The sequence below is a fragment of the Phacochoerus africanus genome, chromosome 1 (assembly GCF_016906955.1).
Source record: "Phacochoerus africanus isolate WHEZ1 chromosome 1, ROS_Pafr_v1, whole genome shotgun sequence".
Taxonomy (NCBI): Eukaryota; Metazoa; Chordata; class Mammalia; order Artiodactyla; family Suidae; genus Phacochoerus; species Phacochoerus africanus.
In genome coordinates, this window is record NC_062544.1 from 32,295,604 (window position 1) to 32,319,250 (window position 23,647).

General features: G+C 40.5%; 1 protein-coding gene across 2 annotated transcripts in view; it reads right to left on the minus strand.

The window, feature by feature from the left end:
* LOC125134923 (general transcription factor IIH subunit 2) overlaps window positions 1-23,647 on the minus strand; it is a 48,711-nt gene that overhangs the window by 18,510 nt on the left and 6,554 nt on the right. Inside the window, exons 7-17 of one of the 2 annotated variants that reach the window (XM_047794578.1) lie at window positions 23,525-23,579; window positions 21,888-21,993; window positions 19,479-19,569; window positions 19,231-19,318; window positions 18,639-18,746; window positions 15,955-16,018; window positions 14,433-14,536; window positions 13,702-13,804; window positions 10,944-10,983; window positions 9,214-9,325; window positions 2,062-2,972 (exon numbers count right to left, since the gene is read on the minus strand). In XM_047794578.1, coding sequence (XP_047650534.1) covers window positions 2,932-2,972; window positions 9,214-9,325; window positions 10,944-10,983; window positions 13,702-13,804; window positions 14,433-14,536; window positions 15,955-16,018; window positions 18,639-18,746; window positions 19,231-19,318; window positions 19,479-19,569; window positions 21,888-21,993; window positions 23,525-23,579 — 912 coding nt within the window. In that variant the 3' untranslated portion in view covers window positions 2,062-2,931. Of the gene's footprint in view, window positions 1-2,061; window positions 2,973-9,213; window positions 9,326-10,943; window positions 10,984-13,701; window positions 13,805-14,432; window positions 14,537-15,954; window positions 16,019-18,638; window positions 18,747-19,230; window positions 19,319-19,478; window positions 19,570-21,887; window positions 21,994-23,524; window positions 23,580-23,647 lie in introns of those variants that run through there. The other variant, XM_047794526.1, reaches the window with a different exon arrangement.

Below are 23,647 nucleotides of genomic sequence, written 5' to 3' on the forward strand. Positions count from 1 at the left end.
CTGTGGGCTGATGGCCCCTCCTGATTTCTTAATTTTTCTGGGTTTATACTTTCAAAACTCATTTCAAATATCGTGTAATTATTACCAATAATAATAACTAAAATTTGCTCATGGGCTACTCCTTGCCTGGCACAGCTCTAAGCACTTTAGATGTGTCTATTTAATCCCTTTAACAGTCTAAAGGAAGTAGGTATTATTATTATTATTATTATAGCCGCACCCTTGGCATATGGAAGTTCCCGAGTTAGGGATTAAATCTGACCTACATCCCAGCTGCAGCAACCCCTGATCCTTTAACCAAAGGCCCAGGGCCAGGGATCAAACAGTGCCTCCTCAGCAACCTGAGTCACTGCAGTCAAATTCTTAACTCACTGTGCTCACAGTGGGAGCTCCCAAAGTAGGTATTATCTCCATTTTGCAGATGAGGAAAGGCAGGCACATAAGGGTTCAGATGACCAAATGGTTTGGCAACAGCATCCACCACGTTCTGCTGCCATAAAGCTAGATCTTGAGGAAAGGCAAACCCAGGTGTCCCAGAAAGTTCATGCCCTCCCCCTTTGATTGGATGGCCAGTTGCTGAGTTAGCAAGGCTTCTAGCTGTAACCTTGTGAATGCCGCTGGTCAAGCTCTGGTCCAACAAGGGCATTTACCCAGCCAAGAAGCAGCCATTGTTAAGTGGATGAACCCTCCTAATTTTTGTATTAACACATATTACAGGGACAGTGTCTCTTTGGAGCACTGTCCATGGTACATCCTGCTGTTCTTGGACCAGCAATTCTTTATCCTTTATATATTTTGGATACCAGTCCTTTGTTAGATGTTTGCATTGCAAACATATTCTCTGTTTATGAACTGTCTTTTTTTGGTGGTTGTGGTTGTTTTGGCCATGATGTACAGCGGCTTGATATGGGATCTCAGTTTCCAGACCAGGGATCAGATCTGGAACTGCAGCAGTGAAGGCCCTGAATTCTAACCACTGGGGAACTGAGAAATTAGACCATCAGGGAACTCACTTTTTGTTTTCCTTTTTTTTTCCGCTTTTTAGAGCTGCACCTTTGGCATATGAAAGTTCCCAGGCTAGAGGTTGAATTGGAGCTACAGCTGCTGGATCTGAGCCACATCTGCAACCTACACCACAGCTCACAGCAATGCTGGATCCTTAACCCACTGAGCGAGGCAAGGGGCGGAACCCACATCCTCATGAACACTAGTGAGGTTTGCTACAGCTGAGCCACAATGGGAAATCCATTTTTTTTTGTCTTTTTTTTAGGGCCACAAGTTTCCCAGGCCAGGGGTCGAATCAGAGCTGTAGCCACTGGCCTACACCACAGCCACAGCAATGGGGGATCCAACCCAAGTCTTCGACCTACCCCACAGCTCACGGCAACCTGGATCCTTAACCTACTGATTGAGAACAGGGATTGAACCTGCGTCCTCACAGATGCTAGTCAGATTCGTTTCTGCTGAGCCACAATGGGAATTTCAGTTGTAATTTTTGTGTCCTAAGAAATCATCGCCTACTTTATTTATTTATTTATTTATTTTTTGCTTTTTAGGGCTGCACCCACAGCACATAGAAGTTCCCAGGCTAGGGGTCGAATGCTAGGGGTCTAATCGGAGCTATAGCTGCCAGCCTACGCGACAGCCATAGCAACGAGGGATCCAAGCCAAGTCTGTGACCTATACCACAGCTCATGGCAACACCAGATCCTTAACCCACTGAGCAAGGCCAGGGATCGAACACGCAACCTCATGGATCCTAGTCGGGTTCGTTAACCGCTGAGCCACGAAGGGAACTCCTCATTGCCTACTCTTAAGTTGTGAAGATGTTTGATTGTACAATACCAACTGCTGGTTAAGGATATGTAGAGCAACTGGGACCCTCATATGTGGCTTGTAGGAGGGTAAAATGGTGCAATTCTCTGCAAAAACAGCTTGGCAGTGTCATGTAAAGTTAAGTAATCACTTGCCATTCCACCTAGCAATTCCATTCCTATGTATTTATCCAAGAAAAATGAAAACATATGAACACACAAAGACTTATATAGAAGTATTCATAGTTGCTTTATTCATAATAACCAAAAAACCCAGAAACCACTTCAGTGCTAGCTTTGTCCTTTAATGGGAAGCTGTGAGAACACATTTGAGGAACTAATATTCAAAACAAATTGCAGTTGAGAAATTCCCATTGGGAATATACAAAGGATAAAAAGTTTATCCATGCAATGGAATGCTAGTAAGTAGTAAAAAAGAACAAACTACATACACGACACAGATGAATCTTAAAATCATGCTAAGCAAGAGAAGCCATAGATAATGTGTGATTCAATTTTTAAGAAACTTTAACAGACAAAACTAATCTACAGTGATAGAAAGCAGATGGGTGGTATCTGGTGCTAGCTCAGGTGGTACTGACTATGACGGGGTCTGCTGGGCAAGACGAAAGTGTTCTCTCCTGACTGGCTGTCACTGCATGTGCGCATTTGTCAGAAGGCATCGAACTGCCTACTTAAAATGGGAGCATTTTATTGTATGTTAATTATAACTCAAATTTATTTTTTAAAGAATTCTAACTATACAAATACGTTAATGTTTAAAGAGAATGTAAAGAAATGAAAAAGCAATTCCATGTTTGGAATTTGTTTTCTGTAAAGCTACCTGAGTTCAAGTCCATTATTAAAAACCAGGACCTGTTTTTAAGTCACCTATGTACCTCCGTAATATGATTAGAGGCAGTGGTTCTCATACTTTAGCATTTATCACAGTCTCCTGGAGGACTTGTTAAAGCACATTTCTAGGCTTACCCCCACAGTTTCGATTCAATAGGTCTGTGATGGGGCCCAAGAATTTACATTTCTAACGAGTTCCAGGGTGAAACTGCTGATTGTTCTGGTCCAGACACCACGTTAGAATCACTGATTACAGAGATCCCTAAAAGATCTCTCTTCCTCCAAAGACTCCATTCTGAATACCTAAAATATCAACAGAATTATCCCCTAAGAGGAGTATATTCCAGAAAAGCCTGACACTTAAAAATTAAAAGATTATTTGTTCTAATAAAAAATAGAGAAGAGACACACGAGGCCAAAGTTTGTTAATTGGTAGACAACAGGCACCTTTAATCATTTAACCCGTGTGGTTTTTAAAAATCAACAGAGTTCTGTAGTGCAGCAGGTTAAGCATCTGGTAGTATCACTGCTATGGCGTGGGTTCAATCCCTGGCCCAGGAGCCTCCACATGCCATGGGTGTGGCCAAAATAAACAAAAAACAGGACAATCCACTTAAAAATTCATTTTTTCATTCCTCTTTAAATATCAAAATATATGGCCTGAGGGAAACTACATTCCCAGGAAGAAAAAAATAGGCTAGGGCTGATAGTTACCTCCTTTGAAAAACCTTTTTTCTTTTGGACTAGGTCACACATGCATGTGTATAAAATTCAAAAGGTACAAAAGGGTGTACGGTGAAAACTCTCTTCTATTCCTGAGTCCAGCATCTAGAGGCTGCCTCTTTTAGATGGAACCAGTGCTTTCCAGATGCTGCCACTTGGCGTTAACCTGGCCCCTTTTCGTGTATTTGCATGACCTGCTTGGCCCCCTCAGGCACCTGAGTTTGGACCCAAGCCCATGCTACAGCCCCTCTTCTACATTCCACTGCACTTGGTATATCACTAGCACTTCCCCACTGACTTCTCTACAGGGCCACTTCTTAAGCGGGGAGGGCGGCAGAGCCATGAGGTTAGAATGTTTGGGTCCTCGTCTTGGTGTCTACATCCCAATGCCTAGGGTCTTGTCAGACAAACAGCACATGTACAAGGCTTGTTGAGAGAATTAATGAATAAAGGAACAAACTGTATTACCTCCAGGGCCCTGGCCTGAAGTGGAACTCAAATAACCATTCAGTCAGGTGGAATTAAGAATTTAAATCTCATAAGGATCCCATTGGTGTCCCCAGTCTACCTTGTAACAGGTCTCCCCAGAACGGAATTAGAGAAGGCAGAAAGAAAATAATAACTCTTCTCTTCTTACAGAAGTGGACCCCAAAGGACGCTCCTGAGGCCACTTCCCAGAAGCATGACAATCTCTATGCCCTGTCCTTCCTTACGACAGGCTCCAGGAACTCAAACTTCCTACCCTTTCTCCTAAACTCCGCCACCCACTAAAGACTGTGGGATCCTACTGCCCCACTCCCCAAGGCTGTACCCTTCCTTTCTCATCACTCAGAGAAATCATTTCACATATGACTCTGTTGATCATTACAGAGATTCAGACACCTGAACGCAGATAAGACCACAAACACATGGAATTTCACGAGGTATTGGGAAACCTTACAAAATGCTTACAGTTCTTCTTCCCCACCGCCCTTCCAAGCAGCAGAGGCCCTGCTTTTCCCTTATTGTATCCACGTATGTTAGTGCTTTGATTATGACATATACTCAGATATACAGTCGGTCACACGTGCTTCTAAATATAGGACGTGCATGGGTTTTTTTTTTTTTTTGTCTTTTTGCCTTTTCTAGGGTCACTCCTGCGGTATGTGGAGGTTCCCAGGCTAGGGGTCTAATCAGAGCCGTAGCCACCGGCCTACACCAGAGCCACAGCAACGCAGGATCCAAGCTGCATCTGTAGCCTACACCACAGCTCACGGCAACGCCAGATCCTTAACCCACTGAGCAAGGCCAGGGATCGAACCCGCAACCTCATGGTTCCTAGCCGGATTCATTAACCACTGCACCACGATGGGAACTCCAGGACGTGCATGCTTTTAATCGAATTATTTCTCTTCTTCAGCCTCCAAATAGTATTGCCATCTTCCCCTTGTGTGGATGTCGATATGTTTAAGGGGAGAAACAAGGTCACAACAAAATAGAAACAGTGCACATACTGCCACATATACGTGGAAATGTATTGTTTGCATCATGACCCAAATAAATGAAAAAGAAATTTCATAACAGTTCCCCTCCAACCTCCAGCTCTGTATCTGCTATGTTATTTGATGAACATGTTTGCTTTCAGGCCCTCAACTAACAGCTCACATTGGCTACATTACTTTCATCTGCTTCACCACAGCTTCCCAGGAGTCTATAAATTTTATTATTTTTGAATACATAATTCATTTACAGGGCCCCAAAATTTAAGCTACATAAAAATATTAAACAACATTTCTTACTCCCATCCACTCTGCTCTACACCCCCAACCCAAGCAACCACTGTTAGTGTATTCCTCCATGGTTGTTTTGTTTTGTTGGCTGTGCCTGCGGAAGTTCCCAAGCCAGGGATCAAACTTATGCCACAGCAGTAACAATGCCAGAACTTTAATTTGCTGAGCCAACAGGGAACTCCCAGAGATTCTTTTTTTTTTTTTTGTCTTTTGTCTTTTTTATTGTTGTTGTTGTTGCTATTTCTTGGGCCGCTCCCGCGGCATATGGAGGTTCCCAGGCTAGGGGTCCAATCGGAGCTGTAGCCACCGGCCTACGCCAGAGCCACAGCAACACGGGATCCGAGCCGCGTCTGCGACCTACACCACAGCTCACGGCAATGCCGGATCGTTAACCCACTGAGCAAGGGCAGGGACTGAACCCGCAACCTCATGGTTCCTAGTCGGATTCGTTAACCACTGCGCCACGACGGGAACTCCCCAGCGATTCATTTTTTAAGACAGCTTTTTTTTTTTTTTTTTGCTATTCAGGGCCACACCCTCAGCACATGGAGGTTCCTGGGCTAGGGGTCTAATTGGATCTGTAGCTGCTGGCCTACGCCACAGGCGCAGCCACGCAGGATCCAAGCCGTGTCTGTGACCTACACCACAGCTCATGGCAATGCCGGCTCCTTAATCCACTGAGTGAGGCCAGGGACCAAACTGGTATCCTCACGGATTCTAGTTGGATTTGTTACCACTGAGCCACGACGGGAACTCTGAACACTAGTATATTCTGAAGGATGTACCTCAGGTAGAAGGAAAATGACCCTAAACATATTTGAGACATAAGAAATCAAGAGCCATGAAGTAAATATATGATTAAATCTTAATAAACAGTGACTGATTAAAATGAATACTAATGACTTGTGAAATAGAAATTAAATATACAACTATATATATAAGTGAGGAGGTAGGTAAAGGAGGTTAAATGTATGATCTGTGGGGAGGGTAAAGGTACACGTTAAATTTATTTATTTATTTAGTCTTTTTAGGGCTGCACCGGTAGCATATGGAAATTCCCAGACCTGGGGTCAAATCAGAGCTGCAGCTGCCAACCATGGCCAGAGCCACAGCCACGCCAGATCTAAGCCACATCTGCAACCTATGCCTCAGCTTGCAGCAATGCTGGTTCCTTTAACCCACTGATCAAGGCCAGGGATTGAACCCGAATCCTCATGGATACTAGTTGGGTTCTTAACCTGCTGAGCCACAATAGGAACTCCCAGTTAACTTTATATTTTGCTGTTATGAAGGAGTACTGGAAACAATGCCAGCCACCTCAGATTCCCTTGGCCACTTCCTTCTTTCCAAGGTGTTGCCTGCCTCCTCCTCTGCACTGCTGCTGCCTTTGCCCAGCTTCCGGAGCTGGCTGGAGTCCAAATCGAGACACACTAAGTCTATCTGACCTTCCAGAACTGGCTGTAATGCTACACTGCTGAGCCTGAGATCTGGCTTCCTGAGCAGTTACCTAAGAACCAGATGACACAGACCTACGTGGCAAACCTTGGCCAATGGGAAATGTGAGCTGGAGGAAGTTACAAAATTGCATCGACCCCCCTTCCTCCCTTGGATGGACTGCACAGCGGGGCAGCTTCTCCTTATAAACCTAGAGAAGTCCCATACTCTGTGTGAACACACCTGCTGGGAGACTCCTATGGCTCTTCACAGCTTGTCATCAAGCTTGGCCACTGTGGTAACATACGGTTTTTCTTTGCCTTCCCTTCCCTTTTCTTCCTCACCTTTACTTCCCCAGATCTGCACCTCCCAAATAAAGTAACAATAGTTCCACCTTTGCTTCAAGTTCTACTTTCTACAGAACCCAAGTTAAGGAATTATGTGTATTGTAATTTCTAGGATAACCACTAAAAGAATAAAAATAGAGCACACCATTTCCAAACTAGTTTAGGAAAACACAGGATGGTAAAAAAACAAGAAATCTTAAAAAAAAAAAAGTAAGAAGGAAGAGAAAAATGAAGATGGAATAGTTGAAACAAATATATCAGGTGCAGCCCTAAAAAGCAAAAAAAAAAAAAAAAACAAACTACAAAAAACAACATATATATATATATATATATATATATATATATATATATATATATATATATATCTCAGTAGGAACATTAAATATAAATGGAGTAAATGCTTCAGTTAAAAGACTAAGATGGTCAGGCAAAATAAAAAGGACTATGGAGGGAAATGTATGCAATAAAAGTATTTAAGGAGTTCTGTGGCATAGTGGAAACAAATCTGACTAGGAACCATGAGGTTGTGGGTTCGATCTCTGGCCTCGTTCAGTGGGTTAAGGATCTGGCGTTGCCATGAGCTGTGGTGTGGGTAGCAGACGTGGCTCAGATCCTGCATTGCTGTGGCTGTGGTGTAGGCCGGCAGCTGTAGCTCTGGTTAGACCCCCTAGCCTGGGAACCTCCTTATGCCACGGGTGTAGCCCTAAAAAGCAAAAAAAAAAAAAAAAAAAAAATTTAAATATTTAAAATAAATCAAATTTTCATAATGAATTTTAAATATTGAGGAGTTTTCTGATCAGTGCAACTCAGAAAGACATACCATTCAGAAAGATCTCTGACGTTAAATTGTTTCATTACTGTAGTATTTTGTGGTGGTCCAGAGGGAAATTAAAGGCCAGAACTAATGGTATTTTTAGATACCTAGATCACCATTTTTATCTCTGTAATCTTAAGCCAGAATTCTCTCTATAATATTGAGAAAGGAAAGTCCTCCTTAATAAGCCTAACTACAAATAAAACCCAAAATTGTCAAGAGAATATCCCTTCTATTTATGGTAGTGTAGGTATGTCTCTAATATATTCTGAAGTAACTTTTCAAGAGATGCCCACTCATGACCTTTCTTTTAATTCAAGTAGGAGGAAACAGAATACTCTGATATATTAATGGCATCTCCTGCAAGCCACTGATACCCCTGTTGACAGAGCAGAAGGAAGAAAGCAGTCGCCTGGTCTTCTGGAGCTGAAATCTATCTACTCAGAAAGAATCATTTGTGTCTAGGCACAGGCAGTAGGACTCTTGTGAGAAAGATCTGTACTTTGGTCAAATTATGTCTTTGTGTGTGCACACATGTGTTGTTAAAAATGCCTGTTCCTGGGCTCCCTCCTAAACTTGCTGAACAGACTCCCTGGGACAGGACTATGTTGTCTTTACTGATAACGTTCAGTAGAATTGTAATTAATACAATCATGAATATCAGAGTGAAACTCAATCGAGAGTGACTAAAGTCTGCAGACTTAAATACATTTCCCTTTGCTGTGGAAACCTGATTTACTCTCAAAAGGATATCCCCTAAAAAGGGTTCTGCCTATAATGGTACATCTTCGTGAACATGAAACACAGACCTCATTATACATTCTCACCTACATTTTTCTGATGACCCAGGGTAGGAAAGTTGACAATGATTAAGTTAAGCAGTCCCTTGGAGTTCCCATCTGGCTCAGTGGTTAATGAATCCGACTAGGAACCATGAGGTTGCGGGTTCGATCCCTGACCTTACTTGGTGGGTTAAAGATCCAGCGTTGCCATGAGCTGTGTGGGTCGCAGACACGGCTTGGATCCTGAGTTGCTGTGGCTGTGGCGTAGGCCGGCGGCTACAGCTCCGATTGGACCCCTGGCCTGGGAACCTCCATATGCCATGGGAGTGGCCCTAGAAATGGCAAAAAAGACAAAAAAATTTAAAAAAAGTTAAGCAGTCCCTAAGTATGAACCTGAGTGAGGCTAACAAGGATAGTTCATTAGCCGGAAATATAAGGTAAACCAGTCTCAGACACCAAACCACCAAAATGGTGGTATTAGATATACTCCATTAAGTAAGCAGTTTACCAGTCATTACAGAGGAAGGTTTAAAGCAATAGGTTTCTTACATCAGATTTTCCTTTCAAAATGTTCTTCATATTTTCATTGGAGTTTCTTCTGAAGAATTATTTTATTTACAGTTGCAAATTTCTTTTTAATACATACAAAGTCTACTATATGCCGCAGTCAAATACCTGAAGGAGCTGGAATCTTATGAATACAGCCAGGACAACAATGGAGAGAGTCATGAACAAAAACGTCACAGTCCACACAGAAAACATGCTGGCACACACTGCAAATATAGACCTGCAGTGAGAAGAAGAAACATAAATTTAAAAAACAGTTTAGGTATAGCCTAGCTAGAAGACATTCGAGTGGGTTAAAGGATCCAGCCTTGCCACAGCTGTGGCACAGGTCACAGCTATGGCTCGTATCTGATCTCTGGCCCAGAAATTCCATATGCCAAGGGCTAAAAAAGAAAAAAAAGGGAGAATAAAAAAAAACAAAAAACATTAAATCTCACAGAGCATAAAAGATGATTTTTTTTTTGATGTGTTCTTAAAAAACTGTCAAATGACTCAAAAAGTGGTTGTGGTGAGGATAAAGCTACTGATGTTCAAGAGATACACAGCACTTACTAAAACTGATTTATGAAATGTGAAAGCAGAATAAACAAGCAATCCTTCCAACTAATATTTTATTTTATTTTTATTTATTTATATTTTCGGCCACATCCATGGCAGGTGGAACTTCCTTGGGCAGGGATTGAACCCGCACCACAGGTGTACCCTGTGTCATAGCTGTAGCAATGTCAGAGCTGTGCCACAAAGGAACTTCCCCAAATAACATTTTAAACGGTTTATAAAGTATAGTTTTAAATATGGAAATGTTCTAAAATTAGGTTGTGATGATGGTTGTACAACTATAAATATAATAAAATTCATCGAATTAAAAATATGAAATAAATATGGACATGTAACTAAATTAACAAAAAATTAAAACTAGATAGTGATCCATGTTATTAGCAACTTTAAGTTAATATAGTCTCTCTTTTTTTTTTTTGTCTTTTTTAGGGCTGCACCCACGGCATATGGAAGTTCCTAGGCTAGGGGCCAAACCAAGCTGCAGCTGCTGGCCTACACCACAGCAATGCAGGGGTCCTTAACCCACTGAGAAAGGCCAGGGATCGAACCTGCATCGTCATGGATATGAGTATGGTTCATTACTGCTGAGCCACAACAGGGACTCCCAAGTTAATACATTCAAATTGACCTCCTTCAAATTTTCAAATAATATTTTCTCAATGGCACAATAGGGGAATAACTTTTGGTCTGTTGCTACTTTAAATGGTAACTTCAAAATGAGTTACATAGTGTACTTACGGAGAAAAAAATTTTTTTTTTGTCTTTTTGCTATTTCTTGGGCCGCTCCCTCAGCATATGGAGGTTCCCAGGCTAGGGGTCGAATCGGAGCTGTAGCCACCGGCCTACGCCAGAGCCACAACAACGCGGAATCCGAGCCGCGTCTGCAACCTACACCACAGCTCACGGCAACGCCGGATCATTAACCCACTGAGCAAGGGCAGGGACTGAACCCGCAACCTCATGGTTCCTAGTCGGATTCGTTAACCACTGCGCCACGACGGGAACTCCAGAAAAAATATTTTAATGTTTCTAAACAAAATGCAGTTTTGCTTGCAAACTGGAGACATTTAAAGTATTCAAATATCTTGATAGCAAAATTAGAATGCAGAATTATAAAGCAACTATTTGTAGTAATTCTCATTTTATCTCTACCTACTGTTATACTTTCAAAGAATAATCTGATATAAGCCTGGTCTTCAACAATCTATTGTAAACTTATGATACTTTTTCCTCAATATTTCTTGTACAATACCTAATATTTACAAAGCACAGGAACTTACATGTTGGTCTTTCAATTCCCCCTGACAGCCATAACAAAACCTGAAAAAGAAAGTTTAAGAATTCACTCATTAAAATAATAGATCAGGAAAATCTCAGTAACAAGAATCCTTTAATTAATCAGTACAGTTGACCTTTGACCAGCATGGGAGTTAGGGGTGCTGATCTCCACAGTCAAAATTCTGAGTATAACTTTACCATCGGCCCTCTGACCCTCTGACTCTCCATACTGACAATTCCACATCCGAGGACTCAGACAACTGTGGATCACGTAGTACTGTAGTATATATTTACAGAAGAAATATATATGTAAGTGGAACTTCGCAGCTCAAACTCATATAGTTCAAAGGTCAAGTGTAATTATCTCTACACATGATTTTAGGAGAAAGAGTTAAGATACCAGTAATTTAAGAAAATTCCACAGTATATCCCAAGGTCATCTGACAGCTTAAAATCCTGCTTAAACAAATTTTATTTCATTTTCATCAAGGTTAATATGAATATGATTTCTCAACTGGGATTCCGCAAGGGAATTAAACCCTATGGAAAGTGACTATTTTCCAACTTTCCCAAAGACAGCAGACAGCTGGTACAAGTCTATCTAGATGGATAGGAAGTAGTTAATTTATCTCAAAAATGGATGTCTAAGGACTTAAAAATTTTTTTGGCTGCACCCACAGCATGTGGAAGTTCCCAGGGCCGGGAATGAACCCGGGCCACAGCTGCGACCCAAGCCACAGCAGTGACAACACTGGATCCTTAACCTGGTGCACCATAAGGGAAATCCAGGACTTAATTTTTAAGGAATGGTTCAAAGAGTTAAAAGTTTTCAAAACTTATTACAAAAAAGAGCAGCTCCCCCCCTCCCCGACTTCATTTCCAGACTAAACACTTAAAAATGTTAACTGTTTAACAGTTACTTATGCTCATAGTGCTATCTCCTGTTTTGTTTGTTTGTATAATAGGTGTTGGCTATGAACCTCCCACTATGGAAGATGAGATATTAATTTTCTTTCAACCTTTTTGAACCAATAGCATGATAAATGTCATTGTTTTCTATGTAGTTCAATCATTTTGGATAGAATAATTTTTTTGTTGTTCCTTTTAGGGCCACACCCACAGCACATGGAAGTTCCCAGGTTAGGGGTCAAATCAGAGCTGTAGCTGTTGGCCCTACACCAAAGCCACAGCAACAGGGATCTGAGGGATCTGAGCCGAGTCTGCAACCTACACCACAGCTCACGGCAACACTGGATCCTTAACCCACCGAGTGAGGCCAGGGATCGAACCCTCATCCTCATGGATGCTAATTGGGTTCATTACTGCTGAGCCATGATGGGAACTCCCTGGACAGAATAGTATTAAATATTTAGTTTATTATGACTATAGGGACATATTCAGCTGAGCTATAACATACAACTCCTCTCTATAAAACATTTTTTCTTGGCATTAATAACTATATTGTTATTCATGAGCTTAGTTTTCTACGTAATTACTACTTCAGCCCCAACTGTTCCCTGAAAAGTCTAAATAGTCTTATGTTCATCTAGGTCAGGAATTCCAGTTTCCATCCCCTGGTGACACCTGTCCTAGATCATGCTGACCTTCTCCAAACTGAACTGACCATTTTCCTTATCTGACACACAAGTGTCATTCTGGGAAGTCATTCTAAGACTTTCATTAGCCATGTTTGAGATAAAACATTCCTATCCTTTTCCCATTTATTTTCTTTTTCGGTTCCTTTGAATGATCTCTTCACAGCTTTCCAAGAAAGTCTCTTTTTTGAGACCTTACAAGTCTGAAAACATCTTTATTCTACTGACATTTGACTGATAGTTTGGCTGCATACATAATTTAGGTTGGTAATAATGTTCAGTCAAAATTTTGAAGGAAATTGTTCCCTGTCAGCATCCAGTGTTGTTAATGAGAAATTAAACAATTTTAATTCTAGGTCAAGTGACCTAATTCTCCCTCTCCAGAAATGTTTGGGGTTAGTATTTTGCCATATATTCTAAAATTTCACAATGATACACTTTAGTGCAGTCTGTCTTGAATATATCAGGCACTTGACAGTCCCTTTCAGTCTAGTTGAACTGAAGGAACTGAAGTTCTTTCTTTCAATAGCAGAAAATACCCTTAAATTTTTTTTTTTTGCTTTTTAGTGCTGTACTGTGTCATGTAGAAGTTCCCAGGCTAGGGGTTGAATGGGAGCTACAGCTGCCAGCCTACACCACAGCCACAGCAACGCAGGATCTGAGCCACATCTGCAACCTGTACCACAGCTCACCATAACAATGGATCTTTAACCCACTGAGGGAGGCCAGGGATCAAAACCCGCATCCTCATGGATATTAGTCGGATTGATTTCCGCTGCACCCCAACTGGAACTCCTTTGATGTCATCTTTATTTCTCATATCATTTTGATATCAGGCCTTCTGGATTCATCTTTCAGTTTTGCACAATGGAAAGTAGCAAATTCTACAATTCAGAACTTCTTTTTTTCTTTCTGGAGAGCAAATTAATGAATATACCACCTCTCTTACTATACATAGATGAGTTTAGGGGAATTAACAGATTTTTGGAGCTCTAGATGTGTTTAATGAATCATTGCAATCATAACCAAGGCATTCCATACCTCATTTTCTATATGAGCAGTTATCTTGTCCAAATGAATATGACTCTTTTTTAGGATAGTAACAGTATATTCACACATTACTTCACCTCTTGTAACAGATATAAATTAATCAAAACTCATATACCTTTCTCCATTATGTTCTTCTAGGGGAATTTCTTGAAAGGCATCCAAAGGAAATAAGTGGTGGTAAGACCGTGCCAAATGGGGTGCAGACACCAAGGTAAGACCTAACACATAAAGCAGAGAGATATATTTAATAGCCCGAGTCTCATAAAAATGATGGTTGAAATGTCAAATGTTATAACTTAGGATAAATATTTCACGGTATTTTTTAGGATTGCTGGCATTCATTTCTTTAGTTTACTTGTGGCCATAAAAAGAGGTTCCAGGATGGAGTCGTAATTCTGTCACTAAATAGGTAAACTCTTGGCCAACCTGCTTACTTATAAATGAAATAAAATCCTACAATTCTATTGCTTTAATTCCTCATTCTCCTTATATGTATTTCTTTTATGAAATAAATGTCTACTAGATCTACTACAATAATGTCTCCTAGATCTACTATATTGTTTTTAAAAAACATACTTTTTTTGAGAAAGAAAATCAGGAAACTCTCGAGAATGCCATGTTTATTTTTAGAAATGGAGTAGTAGGAACACAATGAAAAAAAAGGAAAGCACAACTTTATATTTATTTTAATAGCTATACATGTAATAAGTTATTCAAGATTAATTCTTTTTTTTTAAAGCAAGAAATAGATTTATTAGGATAGGATGCTTGTGAGAGATGTGAATGGGCAGGCAAGGAGGCTCTGCCAAGATCAATTCACTGAATAATGAACAATTGGTTTCTTACCACAGATTTTACATTCAACAGGAAGCTCACAGTACTTTGCCCGACACTGTGGGCAGAAATAGCCTCCTAATGTAAGTCCTGGCTCAGTGTTGCTATCCAGATGCCTGTGAGAGGAAATATTATTTTCAAAAAGTGATATATAAAGATGTGAGCAGTTAGAGCAAAAGAAAGTATGCTACTATGATTTTTTTTGTTTCATTGAAGTATAGTGGATTTACAATGTAGTGATAATTCCTGCTGTACAGCCAGTGATTCAGTTATGCATATACACACATCCATTCTTTTCAGATTCTTTTCCCGTATAGATTATCACAGAATATTGGATAGAGTTTCCTGTGCTAGAGAGCAGATCCCAATTGGCCAAGCATTCCACAGTGCTACTTTCTTTTCTTTTCTTTTCTTTTCTTTTCTTTTCTTTGTCTTTTTAGGGCCTCACACTTGGCATATGGAAGTTCCCAGGGTAGGGGTCGAATCAAAGCTGCAACTGCCAGCCTATGCCAGGGCCACATGCTGGATGTGAGCTGCATCTGTGACCTACACAAAGCTAAGGGATACACCATATCCTTAACCCACTGACCGAGGCCAGGGATTGAACCTGCATCCTCATGGATCCTAGTCAGGTTTGTTTCCACTGAGCCACAACAGGAACTCCTGGTAATTTCTTTTTAGAGCCGCACTCGAGGCATGTGGAAGTTCCCAGGGTAGGGATCAAATCAGAGCTGCCGCTGCCAGTCTATGCCACAGGCACAGCAACGCCAGATCCAAGCCGTGTCTGTGACCTACACCACAGCTCACAGGAACACTGGATCCTCAACCCACTGAGCAAGGCCAGGGATTGAACCCACATCCTTGTGGATACTAGTCGGGTTCTTAACCCACTGAGCCACAACAGGAACTCCCATAACTGGTAATTTCTGATTGGCTGCCAGATACTGTGAATTTTGCTCTGCTTTGGGTGCTGAGTTTTTTTTTTTTTAATTGCCTTAAGTATATTGGTGGCTTTTTCTGGAACATACTTAAGGAACTGGTAAACAATTTGATATGTTCAAGACTTGCTTTTAAGTTTGTTAGGCTATCCACAACAGCTGCTCATCCAGCGTAATTTGATTTCATTACTATGGACTCTGACTCTATTCCATGTCTGGGGTGTTAAGAGGTCTTTCCACACTGCCTGGTGGGACTAAGTACTACTCCCTGCCCCATGTAAGCTCTAGGGATGGCTCTGCTGCTCCTCTCTGGTGCTTCTTTCTCTGGCCTCCAGTAATTTCCTAATGGGAATGCAGATCCATACTCAGCTAATGGCTTATGGGGAGATCTCTGAGGCTCTCCGTGCAGCGCTTTACTCTCTAGTACTCCGCCTTGCCAAACGGTAGCCACTTCCACACACCTCACTCCTTTTTACAGCTACAGAGAAAGTAATATTGTACAAAAGCCATTACATTTTAAGCCTGTCTTTTTAACTTATAGGAAGGAGTTAACAGGATGAAAACATTACCACAGACAGTTTCAAGGTTTTACTTACGCCATGCTGAAAGAGGGTTTTGCATCTTGATCAGACAGAGAAGCAATAGTATGCTGAGGAAATCCTGAACAGAAGAAAAATGTATTACTTTCTTTTTTCAAAGAAAATAGCAAAATTCTAGGAAAAGAAACCTAAAAATGTTCCTACTGGAAAGCCCACAAACTTGTGCAGGAGTTCTCTTTCTTGACTTTTAGTTATGTTTATTGTAGCATGGTCAAGCTGACAGTAATTCCAGATTAGAAGAAAAATTAATTGTGGAAGAAACGCTTAAAATTTTGGAATGCTTCAGTTTGTTTTCCATATATATTTCTTTTTAGGGCTGCACCCATGGCAAATGGAGGTTCCCAGGCTAGGGGTTGAATCAGAGCTGTAGCCGCCGGCCTACACCACAGCCACAGCAATGCCAGATCTGAGCTGCATCTGTGACCTACACCACAGCTCATGGCAATGCTGGATCTTTAACCCACTGAGCAAGGGCAGGGACCAAACCCGCAACCTCATGGTTCCTAGTCGGATTCGTTAACCACTGCGCCACGACAGGAACGCCAATATAAAAATTTTAAAATTATCAAATTTAAAATGGACTAAGGATATGTATTGGTAAACCAAAAGAGATTAGCTCACATAATATCGAAAAGGTATGGTTTATGTCAAGCATAACTTTAAATACTTTGTCTTTATTAACTCAATCCTTGCAACACACAATGAGATAGATACTAATATCATTTTAGAGTAGGACACAGGAAAGAAAGGTTGACCTGTACTATAAATGGCTAAAAACAATGCAGAAAAGCATTCCTGATCCCACTGAGAATTTAAAAATGCACGTTAAACAAGGAGATTCTTTTTATATTGAAAAAGTTGGACTTTTTCAATTATAGCTGTTACAAATGTTTACTATAATTTTTGAAAAACAGGAAAATTAAAAAAATTTTAAATGATGCAAAACCAATTTCTCCCTCCTGAAAAAAATCACTTTGAGCAATCTGATATCTCCCTGCAGTCCTCTGTCTTTGCACAGTTTGTATTACACAGCTTTAATCAAACAATACAACGGATTTTTCAAATTTCCTAGTACTAGAGTTTTTCTAGAAACACAATGTCTTTATACCTTTCTAGCCTTAACAATAAAAGAATAGCCAGTAGTGTTGCCTGAGTGATAGAACTACAAGTGGATTTAATTTTAGTTTTATTTCTATTTCCCAAAGTTGCTTCAATAGCATAATTTTCTCTAATTATAAAACATTTAAGTCAGAGTTCCCGTCATGGCTCAGCAGTTAACGAATCTGACTAGCATCTACGAGGATGCAGGTTCAATCCCTGGCCTTGCTCAGTGGGTTAGGGATCCAGCGTTGCCATGAGCTGTGGTGTAGGTCACAGATGCAGCTTGGATCTGGCGTTGCTGTGGCTGTGATGTAGGCCGGCAGCTACAGCTCTGATTCAACCCCTAGCCTGGGAAACTCCATATGCCGTGGGTACGGCCCTAAAAAACAAACAAAAAATTTAAGTCAAATAAAAGAAACTTTTTTTTGTTTGTTTGTTTTTGTCTTTTTGCCATTTCTTGGGCCGCTCCCACGGCATATGGAGGTTCCCCAGCTAGGGGTCAAATCGGAACTATAGCCGCCGACCTACGACAGAGCCTCAGCAACTTGGGATCCGAGCCGAGTCTGCAACTTAGACCACAGCTCACGGCAACGCCGGATCCTTAACTCACTGAGCAAAGCCAAGGATGGAACCCAAAACCTCATGGTTCCTAGTCGGATTCGTTAACCACTGAGCCATGATGGGAACTCCAATAAAAGAAACCCTTAGGTGTTAAAATGATAACCTGTGAAGTTCCTGTTGTGGCTCAGCGGTCATGAACCCAACTAGCATCCATGAAGACACAGATTCAATCCCTGGCCTCGATTAGTGCGTTAAGGATCTGGCATTGCAGTGGCTGTGGTGTAGGTCAGAGACGTGGTTTGGATCTGGTGTTGCTGTGGCTGTGGTGTAGGGTGGCAGCTCCAGCTCTGATTTGACCCCTGGCCTGGGAACCTCCATATGCCATGGGTGCAGCCCTAAAAAGACGACGACAATAACAACAAACAAACAAAAAAACTTGTGCAAGTGAAAACAGAAATATAGTTTGAGTCAAAATATATTTTTTTGGAGTTCCCATTGTGGCTCAATGGAAACGAATCTGACTAGCACGCATGAGGATGCAGGTTCAATCCCCAGCCTCGATCAGTGGGTTAAGGATCTGGCATTGCCAGTGAGCTGTGGTGTGGGTTGCAGACGGTGGCTTGAATCCCACGTTGCTGTGGCTGTGGTGTAGGCAGGTGGCTACAGCTCTGATTCAGCCCCTAGCTGGGGAACCACCATATGCTTCAGGTGTGACCCTAAAATTACATACGTGTGTGTGTATGTGTGTGTGTGTGTGTGTGTATAAAAAAAGGGAGTTCCTGTCGTGGCGCAGTGGTTGACGAATCTGACTAGGAACTATGAGATTGCGGGTTTGGTCCCTGCCCTTGCTCAGTGGGTTGACGATCCGGCATTGCTGTGGCTCTGGTGTAGGCCGGTGGCTACAGCTCCGGTCCAACCCCTAGCCTGGGAACTTCCATATGCCGCGGGAGCAGCCCAAAGAAATAGCAAAAAGACAAAAAAAAAAGTATTTTTAAAAATAACACAAAATACACACTTACCCATACGAATAAGTGAGCATTCAGAACTTGAGCTAGCAGGAGGAGGACTAACATGATGTGTCAGCAATTCTTTGTAATGGCTTTCATCTAAAATAACATGGTATGTGCCTAACAAGACACAAAATAAAAGAAACATTAGCTTTCCAGATGTAAGGAATGAATTATAATTTCTGTAAAATTCTTAAAAGTTTTACTATCTGAGAATGTTCACTTTCAAAATAAATATTTAAGCTAATTATCATTTTTCACAAACTTTAAACAACATCTCTAAATTGACTTCTTGAGGAATAACTGTAATTACAATTTAATTAAAGCTAATTTATAAGATCTTTGCTAAGAGTTATATATAGTGAAATTTCTAGCTTTTCAAAAGTTACAATGCTTTAAACACTGACATAACTATTGAAAATTCCTTGCATTTTGAGATATCTTATAGAACCCATGATATATTTAATATGACTACCCATATTTTGGACTTCAGGACATGAACTGATTTAAGTTTAGCAGCTTAAAAACAGATGAAAACATCCTAATTAATAGTTACTTTTTATATAGTCATGATAAGTAACTATTGAAGATTCTAGATATATACCTCCAGTTTCACGAGCGAGCACAGTGCAAACCCGAACCTCTGCAGACAATCCAATAACAGACACTCTAATTTTAGCCGCCTTTAGGGTCTTCGTAAAATCCAAGGAAATGGAAGGTTTTGAGGGAAAAAAAAAATCGAATTAATGTTTTTGAAAACATAGATAGAATGCTCTGAAAACTAGCAATAAATTCACTCCAGAATTTGTTTTAGAATTGTAACTTTGATTATAAAGAAATTATTGGCTCTACCTTGATTAGGTCATAGATATTCGATGGGTCACAAGTTGTGAGGCTGCTAAAGATGACGAGGACTTCTCTACTAGTATGTCCAGGCATGTGTCTAAAGAAAGATAAAACACATTCCAATGAGGCCCAACAGATTACACTAATAAAAACTTACCCAGAATGAACAGGACACATGGTTTACACATTTAGACTATAGAATACCTCATTTGTTTCAATACTGCAAAGGAATGAATTGTGAGCATACTCTAGACACCTGAACGTAGATTTTTCTAAAATTAGCTACACACTTAAAGACAAATCATGGACCCACTTATTCATTCAATAAATATTTACTGACTACTCTTTTCAGTTCCAGGGATAGAGTGGCAGACAAAGCCAGCAAGTTCCTGACACCATGAGGCTTAACATTCTAATAGATCTGTTTCATACAAAGTCTACAGTGTACACTGGAAGATACGCCAGTACCACATAAATCAACTTTAAGGTGCATATGTATGGCTTGGCCATGCTTGCAAAAGGAAGTTCCAGGGCCAGGGATTGAACCTGTTTCACAGCAGGGGCCTGAGCTGTTGCAGTGACAACACCAGATCCTTAACCTGCTATGCCACAAGGGAACTCCACATACTTCTTTTTTAAAGACTACAAATTAACCTCATGGTGATTGAGCCGTAATACTCTCATACATTAATGTTTGTGTTTCATTTAATTAAAATGATGGCTTATGGGTTTTGGAGTTTTGCTGCTTTTTAGGTCTACACCTGTGGCATATGGAAGTTCCCCAGGCTAGGGTTTGAATCAAAGCGGCGGCAGATGACCTACACCACAGGCGCAGCAATGGGAGATCTGAGCTGAGTCTGAGACCCACCACCACAGCTCACAACAGCACCTGATCCCCAACCCACCGAATGAAGCCAGGGATTGAACCTGAATCCTCATGGACACCAGTCAAATTTGTTACCGCTGAGCCACAACAGGAACTCTGTTGGGATTTTAAGATGTGACAAGCTGTTTCCCTCTATACCAAAGAGAGATTTCTATGCTTTTTGGAACTATTTTTTCAGTTATTTATAGCTGTCCTGCTTATATCTTCATTGCTAGGCTCAGCTTTCATTCATAGATGCTGCTATTGTACCTACCTTTACTATGTGTGTTACCTCCTCATCTACTCCAAAACTAAAAACATATCTATTATATTAAGGTATAAAAATATGAGTCAGGGGAGCTCCCATTGTGGCTCAGTGGTAATGAATCCGACTGGGATCCAGCGAGGATTAGGGTTCCATCCCTGGCCTCACTCCATGGGTTGAGGATCTGGCGTTGCAGTGAGCTGCAATGAAGGTCGCAGATGCAGCTCAGATCCAGCATTGCTGTGGCTGTGGTGGGCCAGCAGCTACAGTTCCAATGTGACCCCTAGCCTGGGAACTTTCATATGCTGCAGATGCAGCCCTAAAAAACAACAAACAAACAAACAAAAAATATGATTGAGGACAGATTATCCAGGGATAAAATACATAAACTTTAAACTGAATACTTTCTTTGGGGTTTTACCTATATTCCACATAGTTAAATTTGCTAGAAAAGTAAGATATTAATTCACAAAATAAGTTAATAAAAATGAATAAATACACAAACTCAGTTATTATACCAAATTCCACAATAAAATACTTATTCTTTTAACATTTTTTTTGTACTAGAGTTCCCGTCGTGGCTCAGTGGTTAACAAATCCAACTAGGAACCATGAGGTTGCAGGTTCCATCCCTGGCCTTGCTCAGTGGGTTAAGGATCCAGCATTGCCGTGCGCTGTGGTGTAGGCTGCAGACACGGCTCGGATCCCGTGTTGCTGTGGCTCTGGCATAGGCCGGCCGCTACAGCTCCGATTAGACCCCTAGCCTGGGAACCTCCATATGCCGCAGGAGCGGCCCTAGAAAAGGCAAAAAGATTAAAAAAAAAAATTTCTTTTGTACCGCCAACATTGCTACAGCTTTGTTTTTTATTTTGCTTTTTAGGGTCGCACCCACAGCATATGGACGTTTCCAGGCTAGGGGTCAAATCAGAGCTACAGCTGTCAGTCTATACCATATACCATAGCCACAGCAAGGTGGGATCCAAGCCTTGTCTGTGACCTACACCACAGCTCACAGCAACACCGGATCCCTGACCCATTGAATGGGGCTCAGCGGTAACGGACCCGACTAGTATCCATAAGGACAGGGGTTCAATCTCTGGCCTCGCTCAATGGGTCAAGAATCCGGTGTTGCCATGAGCTGTGGTGTAGGCTGCAGACTTGGCTTGGATCTGGCATTGCTATGACTCTGGGGTAGGTGAGTAGCTGTAGCTCTGATTCTGTCCTTAGCCTGGGAACTTCCATATGCTGCATATGCAATCCTAAAAAAAAAGTGTAACATACTAACTTTAGAGTCTGCATAGCCATGCTTAAGGAGTTATAAAGAGATGGTTCTCCATTGCAAGTCATATCTACAGCCTTCTTCAAAGACGTTATGTGTTTTCTTGGGTTTCCTAAAACAGAAATAGAATAATCTACTTTTAATAAAAATATATATATACATTATGGAAATTTATCTTTCTCCCAAATTTACATATCTGATGTTAAACAAGAGAATCTCTAAAATTTACATTTTTAGCAAATTGAACTTTTACATCAGAATTTTTTTTTTTTTTTTTTGGCTGAGCCCACAACACATACAAGTTCCCAGGTCAGGGATCAAACCAAGCCACAGCAGCAACCCAAGCCACTGTGGTAAGAATACTAATATATGTTCACATTTCAACATCATCATGATGTATCTGATAATCACTGGCAGCCAGGCAGCATTTGTAACATAGCTGTCACTGCTCCTGTATGAACCTGTGAATGCTACTGATGTGCTGCTACTTCAACTGCATCATGTGCATTGTTTGTGCTATTCATATTTAACTGGGATAAAAAGAGTTTTTAGAAAAGTTAATACAAAAGGTTATCTTTTTATGTAGAAAGGCATGGAACACAACAGTGAAATGTTAATTTTTTATTGGTGAAGAAAGAACTCATTGATAAAAGAATTCCATCTTTTTCTTCAGGGAGAAGAAAAAACAAGTGCTTTATAAGACCTAAGAAAGAAGGATTTTCACAAAGAGACAAAACTGTGTTATGTCCTGTTACTGAAATAACATCTGAAAAGATTGTCTGTCTCACGCTAAGCAATACAAATGAAGGGAAGAGAAACTGCCAAATTCTTTACAATAGTTGAGAGGTATGTCAAACAATTCATGTATCATTTGACTTTGAGTCAAAGGTTAACTATTAGAGTGTTTTCTTTTATTTATGTATTTATTTATTTATTTTGGCCACACCTGTGGCATGCAGAAGTTCCTGGGCCAGGGCCTGAACCCAAGCCTGAGCCACAGGAGTGATGATGTTGAGTCCTGGGAACTCAGAGTATTTCCTTCTTGATGGCTCATAAAGATATCTTACAAGTGACAGAATCTGGGATGCAACAAAATATGATATTCTTCAGATATTTCCTCCTATTTCAACACTGTCTTCATATTAATTAACAATAATGAAAATTCATTAAATTGAGTTTATCATACAGTGTAATTTACCAAACTAACTTCTTACTGTTGAATGTTTTAGTTACTTCCAACTTGTCACTATTATACATACTGTTGCAAATAGTGTATTTGTAGAGTGAGGCTTTTTATTCTTTCCTAAGTATAATTCCAAGGAATGTTTTTATGGCTTTTTTCCAGAAAATGTTAAAGAAATTAACCAGACTATCAGCACTGTAAGTAACAGTTTCTCCATGATTTAGCAACGCATATATTGAAACTTCATTTTGATCATTTAAAATACATTTAAAAAATGCTGTTGAGTGGGCCTTTTAATAGAGGATTTTAATAGAGTTTAATAGAGGATTTTCGAAATGTTTTACCTAGAGAACAAGCAGGAAGGCTTCATTTTACTTATTAGGCGACCTTAAAACAGAGTTACAAGGTTGGGTAAATAAGGCAAAGTCCTTAAGGGCTGTAAAAGTAATTTTATGCATACCTGAGAGTTCAGTCAGTTTTTCAGCTCTTTTACTTTTTGTTACAATTATTCCAATCTCAAAATAAAAACAAAAATGATTATTAATTTAACAAATTATTTCTTCTTGACAAGAATGTATGTAAA